Source organism: Catharus ustulatus, chromosome 1 (assembly GCF_009819885.2).
Source record: "Catharus ustulatus isolate bCatUst1 chromosome 1, bCatUst1.pri.v2, whole genome shotgun sequence".
Lineage (NCBI taxonomy): Eukaryota > Metazoa > Chordata > Aves > Passeriformes > Turdidae > Catharus > Catharus ustulatus.
The window spans coordinates 155,440,247-155,450,858 of NC_046221.1; the positions used below are offsets into that span (position 1 = coordinate 155,440,247).

Genomic DNA, 10,612 nt, shown 5'->3' on the forward strand with positions numbered 1-10,612 from the left:
AAGGTGAATGACATAATTTTGCTTCTATAGCTACATGTACCACAGTTAAACTGGCACTTCTGACTTTTTTCCACCTGTAATCATCACCACCTGTCACACCAGCTCAGCAAAGCTGTGCTTTGCCTTTATTTAGAAAGGGTTCAATTGTAAGATCAAGACTTAAAAATCTCCATTAAATAGGAATAGAAACCCTCTCTCTTCTTACTCCATTTCCTGCACATTGTCATCCTTAGTGCATTGTCCCCATTGCACTCAATTCTTTACAGAGCAATACTGTGCAGTAGTAAAAACACTGAAGTTTGCATGTCTTGGTTGAGTTTAGATCTATCCCTGTCAAATAGCTCATCAGATGTTTTACAGAAGGATGAGCAGGGAGGTTGGGCCAGATGGCCCCAACAGTGTTCCCTTCCAAGGGTAGCCATTCTGTCATTCTGTGATGGAGAAGATGCTTGTGAATACTATGGAGCTTCTCAGACTTCCAGCTGACTTGTAGCATCCTGGTGGCTGCTGAACATCATTACCCCATCAGGGTTTGCACATGGGACCTAAGCCCCTGAGTCAGGAGACCATGGTGGAGCTGCTGGGCTTCCCATTGCTTGGTGGAGAAAAAGAAATGGGAATGCTACATCCAGACACTTGGCTCAGTGCACAGTCCCCATGCTAAATCTTTCCCTGAATTTCTCTGTATCTGTTGAAGCTGTTGTAATTGGCTTTGGTTTGCCCTTCTTTGCCCTTCTTAAGATTTTTATTGTGTAAAGTCACTCAGAAATAATGTAATATGCAATTTACAGGGCAGATGGAAGTCATGGTGCTACAGAGACTATGGATGTGTGGGAAATGCTTAGTATGAGCCTCAGGCTTAGCCATGCTGAGCTGAGGGGTTGGAGCAGGCTCAGTAAAATTGTTAATACCATTTTAGCTGACACAACTCGATGTGGTTGTATTTCAGAATGAATTTCCATGTGAAAACATATGATTTCATTTGTTTCTTCACCCCCATCTCTCTCTGTGTTGCATGCAGTGCAGAAATGGGAACCAGGGACGAGGCACTGCAAGTTAGGCAGTTTCAATTCAAGAGAAGTTCATGAGAAAACAAACCAACTGTCTCAGGGCTTGTAAACTCTTGTGTTTTCTTGGCAGCATTATGTTCACAAGAAGCCCCTGGACTGATTCATCAGAGAGATAAGTGAGGAGTGCACACAATTGTGTGCAAATTAAGGGCACTTGAGGGTAGTTTGCCTGCTAACCTGCAATTTTGCAGGATGCTGCAGCTATTGTTGCTCTGCTGCTTCTCCCATACAGCCATTTGTGTTTTTGCTGGAGACGTTCTTTGCCAGAACAGATGGGACTGCTGTGTTTAGCTAAGCTCCATCCAGAAAATAACAGCAGCAGAGCCCATTGCCCTCTAGGTGCAGGGAAAACCAACCCCAGATGTACTTTGATGCTGCTACAGGAAAGTTAAAAAAAAAAAAGGCAAAAACCGAACCCACCTCCCCCCTCATGTTCACTGAAAGATGTTTCTTTTGAGTGCCTGTAACCTGCTGGTAAGTGCTGAGGTGTCCTGGGGCTGTTCTGTATTTTTCCTGTTTGTGCAGCAGCAGCAGCCTGGCTGCAGCCCTGCTGTGTGTGCAGAGTCCAAACCTGGTGCTGCTTTGGGGAAAAGCTCCTGTTTCTGTGCAAAATCAGGTGGCTCTGCCAGCAGTGTTAACATGGGAGAGTGTTAAAATGAGGCTGGGTGGGACTCACTGCCATCCCAGGAATGCTGTTGGGCTCTTTTGGAGCAGAGTCTATCTATACTTTGTGAGATGTGAGTCTCTCTGCAGAGACAAAGCCCTCTCTGCAGGATCCCTCTGTGTATCTGGTAGGGGAGAATTTCCATGGGGACTGGAGGAGCATGGACTGTCATCAATATCAAGTGATATTTTTGAGACTAGGCTGTGTTTGAGTGCTGAAGACTTGAGAGCAGGAAGCAGCTGAGCACAGCTATGAGTTAGTCTCACTGAAGATGGAGCAGCCCAACAGGCCTTTTCCTTCTCCTGTTTCCCACTTGTTTGAGCTTTTCCTGCATGTTTGTGTAAAGCAGATGTGCTCTAGCAAAGACAAACACACCACGTTCTCACTGGCCAAGACAGCAGGAGCTGGCCCAGAGGAGATTTTGGCTGGTGGAATGTGGTGGTGCTGTTAGATCTACTTTGTACTGGAGACAGTGCCCTGTTTATGATATACAGGTCATTGCAGACAATTTGTGGACAATTGTGGACAGAACCCTTTCAGTTGCAGACAGATAGGCAGGTATTCCCTCTTTGTGGTCACTCTTGAAGAGCTATAAATGGCTTAGATAACATTCATGAGGAAGCTGCTTGTGTTGTCATCAGTGACCTACCAAACCACTTGGCAACTGAAATATTAATCTGGTCCTTGTCATGGCAGGTCAGAAACATGTCAGTGTTGCTGTTCTTCCACAATGGAGGGAGTTACAGTGCTGAGGAGGGAAAGACAACCCTGGATGGATCATACCTGGCTGCCGTCGGTAACGTCATCGTCGTGACGGCAAACTACCGGGTCGGCGTCTTTGGCTTCCTGAGCACTGGTAGGTCATGGGCTGCCAGAGCAAACACAGTTATGCATTCTCTAACTCTTCTGTTTCTGGTTTTTGTTTTTTCAAGTTATTTCTTAACTTAGTAACCTGTATCTTTCACAGATTTTTTTTTCTTTTAATTATTGTGGAAAAAGAATGGCCAACAAGTAATGGAGACTTGTAAAGGGGAGAGGTTGGGGGAACAGGGACAGCAACAAACCAAACTCAATATCTGTATCAAAGCACTAGCTAGACTTGTGCTTGCAGATGAGATTCTGGATATTGAGTTTTGCAGACACATGTGAAGATAGGTTAGTACCAAAATTCCTGCCAATTCCAGTGGTCTACCATTGTGGGTAGAGTTTTCAATTATTCCAACTTCCAACCTGTTCCATCCATGAAATTTTGTTGATGCTCTCTTGTGTCCATGTCAGAGTGGGGAAGAGGCAGAGACAGATAACTGCAGGTTCATGGTGTGAAGGATTTGAGAGGATGGAAAGTGTGGCACAAAGGTGGTTGGTTGGTTCCTTAACAATTCAGCCTGACTTCTCTGAAGGACTTGCCACATTTTACCAGAATCTGTAGTGGACTGGATGTGACTGAACATTTGCATGTTCTGTGTTACAGCCCTTCCCCATGTTCTAGCATAAAGGATTTTTGCTCTCCTATTGCCTCCTAATACCTCTTAATTACCATTAAAATTTATACAAATTCCCATTACAAATGTGATTTTGTCTTGTATAAAGAGGTATGAAAACACACATCCAATCTCCCTAAATCTTTGGGGTAGTGCCATCTGGTCTTAGGGATACTTTTTTTCATTTTGCCTTTTTTTAGCCTTGCCTTTTTAAGCAAGTAGGGAAGACTTTTCTTTCTACCATCTTTTACTTCTACCTGGGACAGAGGAACTTAAGATAGAGAGCCATTGAGAGAAAATGCAACAGCTGCAAGTGAAGCTCTGTCTCTTTCAGTCTGGTGGCAATCCTTGATCTCTTTAGTGGGCATTTTAATATATTTTTAAATTTGGGGATGCCACAGTTGCCATGTTTGCAAACATCTGACCTACTTACTTTGCCTCATGATACTTTTGAGTGTTGAGTGGAATTTGCCTAGTTTGAGGTTATAGCTGCAGTTGTTGGTTATTTTTTCCCTTCTCTGTTTGCTGCTTTGTTCAAAGCTCACTCACAGCAAAGTCTCTTTCATTCTCTTTTCATTCATTTCATTTCTGTAAATAGAGAGCTGTCACTACAAGATCCTTACTTGTTTAGATAAGAATTTGGTTATGGGTGTATCTGGAGAATAAAAACGTGTTTTCATCAGCGCAAACTGAATGTTTATGAAAGTGATACCATCATTTCATTTTGTCTGGAGCCAAATGCAGTGTGGATATGTGCTGTGGGACCTTCCAGTACACAGCACTGCCCACATGTTACTCACCACCCTCCTTCAACCCTGTGAAACTCACCCAGGTTTCTTCCTAAGTGGAAAATGCTGGTTGGGCTGAATATTACACTGCAGAATTTATATGATGATGCATAATTTAGGGATAAGAAAAATTATTTGGTCTCTGTTTCACAGGGTTTTGTTTCCATGTCCCAAAATGTCAGTACATGGCCTTGGTGTGCATGGCTGTGCATGGTTTGCATTTGCTCCTGCAAACCTTCATGGAGAAGTGGCTCATTACAGGCAGGGAATTTTTAGGGACCTTCTCCTGCTCCAGTCTACTCTGGAGCTGTGGTCAGGGAAAAGGTCAATCTTTCCTGGCCTCTTCCTCTTTGGGAAGTCCATGGTGTGTATTTGGGAAAATTGTACAGTTCTAGACTCACAAAATATCTCCAGTGGAAAGGGACTCACAAGAATCATTGGAGTCCAGCTCTTTACCCTGCACAGGGCGCACCAGGAGTTCCTCCATATGCCTGAGAATGTTGAACACACCTAAACTCTGTCAGGCTTGGTGCTGAGACAACAAATGGGTGATTCTTTAAGTCATTAACCATTAACATTCCAGCCTCCTGCACCTGGTCCTTTGGAACTTTTGCCATTGGTTTCAAAGGGAGCAGGAGTTCGCCCTTAGGGCTTTGCAGCAGGACTCTTACAGTTAGGAATAAAAGTTATGAACTTGTGAGGAATATTAGTTTGATTGTCCAACTAAGCAGAGGGCTGAATCCTCCCAAGTTGACTTGTTATAAATTACAGAACTAGAAAGGAAGGAGTTAAATGGATTTTTAGGGAATCAAAGGGTAGTGAGAACAGAAGAGTTTCTTTTGTTTGGATGGAATTTTTAGTTCTACAGTTCTTCTGGTCTCCCAGTGGCAGGGCTTTTGCAAAAAGTGAAAGAGCTCTCTTTCTTTTAAACATAAAATATGTTGTTTAATTAAATTTGCTATCATTCATTAATGTTGCAGAAAGTGATGCACATTCTTATTAGTGTCTCCACTTCTCCCTTTCCATCCAGAAATATTAAGATGAATTTCCAGTGGTATAGATGGCAAGAATATGGAGAAGACAGTCATGTTTTTAGGTTTTATTCTTTTAAGATTCCATGAAGTCATATAAACCAGAATGATTTTCATTCTTTAATTTAGCACTATTGTTCTTCTTCTGTTTAGTAATAACAGAAGGAAGCACACAAGGATTCTGGTTTCTTGTCGGCTTCCTGTGTCCTCAGGAATGTGATCTTTTCCTACAAAAAGGCAGTGGAAAAGATTCCTGGCAGACATGTATCTTTCAGTCTAACTCCTGTGAATATCCATGCATGCATCTGTTCTCCAGTGTGGTACATTTCACAACTCAGTTGTGGTTTTTGCCAGGGAAAAAGGAACTGGTTATATTTCCCTTTTAGGTCTTTTTGTTTAGTATAGTGAAAGCAAGGCAGATTGTGAGACTAAAACATTTACATGGATCTGCACATAGAAATTTCTTCACCACAGGGATTGTAAAGCATTGGAACAGGCTGCCCAGGGCAGTGGTGGAGTCGCCATCCCTGGAAATATTGAAAATCATGTAGCTGTGGCACTTGGGGACATGGTTTAGTGGTGAACTTGGCAGTACAGGGTTAACAGTTGGGCTCAATGATCTTAAGGGTCTCTTCCAACCTGAGCGATTCTATGATCTCACTTCCTTTGGTGTGGTCTCAATGGGGATGGAGCAAGAACTTAAAATGAGATTTCCTTTTTAATGAGGGGGTTATTTGCTGGATTGAGAGCTCTGGGAACTGGTCATGGTGTGCAGAACAAACTAAAAAAACCCAAAAAAACCAAATCACAAAACCAAAAAGCTAACTAAGGAAAATATTTCCTCCATTGCTTCATTGGTGGTGCTTGGACTGATCATCTGAAACAAAGGCTACAGGTCATAGTTTTTTGGGCCATTCAGTTTTTGGCTGCCCTACTGAAAGGCTGTTCCTGACAATGGCTGTTGTAGTGTGGGCTTCTCTAAGCCCTGCAAGGTCACCATTAATCTGTTCTCCTCTATATTTATTCTGCTGTGTAAACTGTGTTTGATACCTCAGTAAAGGGTGTACACTTTAACTGCTCTTTGTCCAAGACCTGTCCACAAAGTGGCATCTTTTTATTCCAATCTCTGTTAATTTTAATTTTCTAGTTTCTGAACCTACCCTTATTTTAAACTTGTGCTATTTGGTTTTGGCAATGGAAGAAACAAATATTTTCAGCTGTTTTTCTATTCATGGCTTTTCTGTTTTATCCTGTGGGCTTTTGGTGTTTTCCAAGTTTTAAATGTGAAGAATTTTAAAACTTTGAAAATGAATGGCTCATTGTGGATTAAAAAGAAGTAGACAGTGAATAATCATTTTCTATTCCTTTTTACAAACCATGGAAGAATTATTTCTGCTTTTGTTGACATAAAATCAAGCTTACCTACATGGTTCCATCATTAGATGCTTTATGCATTAGTTTCTTATTAATCAAAGTATCAGGTTACCACTTTCTGTGTTGAAAAGGAGGTGGTCATACTTAGGCATGAGAAGCACGTGATTATTTGTTTCTTTACATCTATATGTATATATATATATATATATATATCAGATTTCTATCAGATAGACATGGGACAATCTCAAAGAATGTAGACAGAAATATAATAAAATTTAAAATAATATCTGTAAGAGTGTAAAGAAACTCAAGATGTTACGATTTATGATTGACCAGGCAGGGCAAGTATAAGAGGTATGTAGGAAGGAAACATAAAATCAGGTGTACTCCAGGGAAACAGAAATTCTTATAGATCCCTTCCAACTTGAGAACTTGGCAAACACACAGATTTTTTTGTTTGTTTGTTTGTTTGTTTTGCTTGTAACTCATTTTAAGATCAAGCTACTCATGTAGAAAAAGAATCTTAAGGCTAAATCTATGGATACTTGAGCCTGGATTTGTTTCCTGCTATGATGTGCCCTAATGAAGCTTAGAAGTTCAAGTGTTATTTTTCTGTCTCTGGGACAAAGCAGCACACCCAGGGCTGCCCTGTGAAATACTAAAAACTGAAATGCAGTCACTGTGTAAAGTGATCACCTTGGAAGGGACCAGACTTTTAAACTCTGATACCAGTTTTGTCAAGTTTCATCTGCAAGAGCCGCTAAAAATGTAACATTCACTCCAACCTTCAGTGTTTACAGTCCTCTTTTCAGCTGTGTTTTGTTTCCTCCAGCAGGTTCTGCTGATGCCAGTGGGAATGCTGGCCTTTGGGACCAGCTGGCAGCTTTGAGGTGGGTGCAGCAGAACATTGCCAGCTTCGGGGGCGACCCCGGGCGCGTTTCGCTGGGAGCCGAGCGCGGCGGCGCGGATGTCACCAGCACCCACCTGCTCTCTGACACAGACCTGTTCAGGAGGCTGCTGCTGATGGTAAGTTCCACTCCTGCTTCAGCTTCACCTGCTTTGTGAAAGGATGTTGCTGCAGAGATGAGGATGCTGCAGTGTGTGGGTGCTGGTTTTATTTCATCCATACCTTGACAGGGCTGTTATTGCTGTAGTTATTTTTCATCTCACCTGTGATTGTTATCTCCAGGAGCTGGATGCTTCACCAGCATGTACAAGAGATGCACTTGGGTGTTTGATTTACTCATAGTAAGAATCCAGTTTTCGTCACTGTGGTTTTTCGTGTATTATATAAATAACCTCGTTTCATAACCTGTAGGTACAACAGCTTAGTTTCCATTCCATAAATACAATTGTTGGTCAGCAGCTTTTAGACCCTGAAACTGATGAGCCAAACTCCCACATGTTAAAGTATCCAGACTTTTTATCGGATCTTATGACAGATTTCATTTAAAAGAAAAGCCAAGTTTCAGAGAATAAAAATCAGTTTACAGATGGTCTTGTTTCCCATCAGCTTAGACCATTTTCTCAGTCACTCTAAGTGATCTATATCCTTACAGCCTTTCCTGTGTTGAGTCTCAGGACTCTGAGATCAGTTTTGTCAGCATCAATACTGCCATTTATCTTCACAGCCCCAGATAAACTCAATGTTTAAACTCTGCCATGAGGCTTAATCAGCAGAGGAGGTTTATACACCCAGCAGAAATGGTACTTGGACAAAATGATCTCTCTAGCAGTGTTGCCTTGGAACTGTGAGCGGTGGGATAGAATTCTTGGTTCAGGAAGCTGAGGGCCCAATTAAATAAAATGTTGCTTTGAAAATAATGACATCTTCATTCTGTACCTAATTGTTCTTCACTGTGCCCTTCCTTCAGGAAACATAACTTGCCTTTTGCATCCCTGTGGCTCAATAAGTTTATTTTAATTGCATTGCTCTAGTGGGGAAGGCAAGGGAAGTTTTTGAATATTACTGCTCATTAATTGGGGTTTTTGTGTCATTATCAGATAATTCCTCACACAGTTCCTAGATTTTTAGTCAGCTCTTAGCATAGAATTTAATTTGCTGGAAGACCCAGAGTCCTTTTCTCTCATTTTCCTCCTACTCTGAAGTCACAAACCCTTTACTGATGTGGCTGAGGATGGGACCTGTGAAAGCTGTGGCAGGACACAATGCAATTTAACAGCTGAGCCACTCAGGGAAGGGAAATGCAAGAAGCTCTTTGCTTACTGTTGCTTCTGGAGAGTATTTCCACATCATATTTTTTATTTAAAAAAAGTTTAAACTCATTATTTCTCCTATAGCAGAACACTGAATAATGGGAAAATGTGGCAAGTGCAATGAGAAGACAGGTGCACCAATTCCTCCCAATTTTCTAGAGTTTATACCAATTTGTTTTTCCTGGGACTGTGCAGACCACTGTCTTGATGAAAGAAGCATCTCCACTGAGTTCAGAGTAGTCTTAATTTCAGATTTCAGAGTAGTGTTCATTACTTATCCTGACAGCCTCACACTACATTTAGTTTTCTGGTGAAATACACTGACAAAATGAAAAGCAAGCAACAATAGCAGTAGCTGTAGTTTAAAAATATTATTGATCTCTTTCTTTTAAGTGCTAAATTTGGTTTCTCACTTACATCTCCTGTAAAGTATTGTGTCTTGCCTTTGTTCAGACACCAAAATCATTGGTACTTTTATGTTTACTTTAAAAAGGACCTGCACACAGACTAGAATCATGAAACTGAGAATATATACCAAGTATACCTTTCCTGAGGGAAAATCCCTCAATAGCGACAGACATCTTCTGCAAAAGTCAGCTCCTTGATTCTGTATTTGTTATGCATGATGAAACCATGCTGCTCCTGAGCATGCAGAGAAGTGTGGTGTATGAAACTTTCTTTACTAGAAAATGTGCACCTGAAATAGCAAAATGCTTTTGAGTTTCCGGTCTGCCCTATAACAGATTTAGTGTGGAACAAATCTGAAAACAGATTGTATAAAATCAGTGCAAAGCTATCATGGGGACATTTTAGAATTTATTTAATCTTTCAGTGGTATGGTTAGTAATAAGTGGTATCAGCGATTATGGTCTTGTTTTAAATGGCTTAAGAGCATTAGCCTGGCACTTGATTTCATACTTTGGTCACTCAATTACAGTAATTTCATGACCATAAGGCACACCGGACTATAAGCTGCACTTCCGGGTTGGGACAAAAATTTTAGTCAAAAGGGTGCACCTTATAGTCGTGAAATTACTGTAATTTGCCAGTGCAGTTTTGATCTAGGTGACTGGGACAGTGGCATGGATTGCAGGAGGCTGCAGGGGAAGCTGTGTTAGGTGTCCTCTCTAGGCATTCCTGGAGCTGGCAGCTGCCAGCCTTCTTCCACCCAGCACAGGCGAAGACACCAGGTCCCTCCTGGCCATGGAAGCACAGCAGACAATAGTGGAAAGAGAAGGTTTATTGCTCTTCTACTGCAGTCAGGTGCAGGGCTCTCTGACATTCACCCTAAATATCCCTGATCCTGCTAATTAGTTATTTAGATCCCCTTTCTTCCCTCTTTTCCCATCTCCTTGTTCCCATCCTTTACCAGTCTCATTCCTTTTCAAACAAACCAACCACCTCTTTTGGTTACTTTTATTCATTATACCGGTTTTGCTACATCCCTACCCAAATTTTGTACTTCTGATACCATTTCATAGATAATGTCAGATTTGTGGAAGATCACCTGGGGGCTGTCATCCCTTGCAAACTCGTGTTTCCCACTCATGTTTCCCAGAAGGTCCCCAATAAAGTCTTTCAATTGATTGTAAAAATGGCCAGACCTCACAGAATTTCCCCACACCCATCTGTGAAATCCAGCCATCCCTATGGCACATTTGATTAGTTTTTTTCACTGTGTCAGTACTGTGAGGATGACAGTGTCTGCACAGGTCACCCAGGGAGGTTGTGGAGTGTCCATCCCTGGAGTTATTCCAAAGCCATCTGGACATGGTCCTGGGCAAATGGCTCAAGGTAGCCCTGGTGGAGCAGGAGGAGTTGGATCAGAGGATGCCTGGGGTTCCTTTCCATGCTGAACTGCTCTGTGATTGTGAACCTGTCAACATCAGAATGTCTTAGCCCCTTCTCACAGAGTGTGTCCAGGTGCTGCCAGCTGTGTGGGCTCTGGGATTCTTTTGTCACCTTCCATCCAAGATGCCCTCTGGCA

General features: G+C 41.9%; 1 protein-coding gene across 1 annotated transcript in view; it reads left to right on the forward strand.

Annotated features, from left to right (window-relative positions):
- Window positions 1-10,612, forward strand: part of TG (thyroglobulin) — a 146,596-nt gene that overhangs the window by 75,287 nt on the left and 60,697 nt on the right. The window contains exons 40-41 of the mRNA XM_033063694.1: window positions 2,431-2,590; window positions 7,244-7,434. Of these exons, the coding sequence (XP_032919585.1) occupies window positions 2,431-2,590; window positions 7,244-7,434 (351 nt within the window). The remainder of the gene's footprint in view (window positions 1-2,430; window positions 2,591-7,243; window positions 7,435-10,612) is intronic.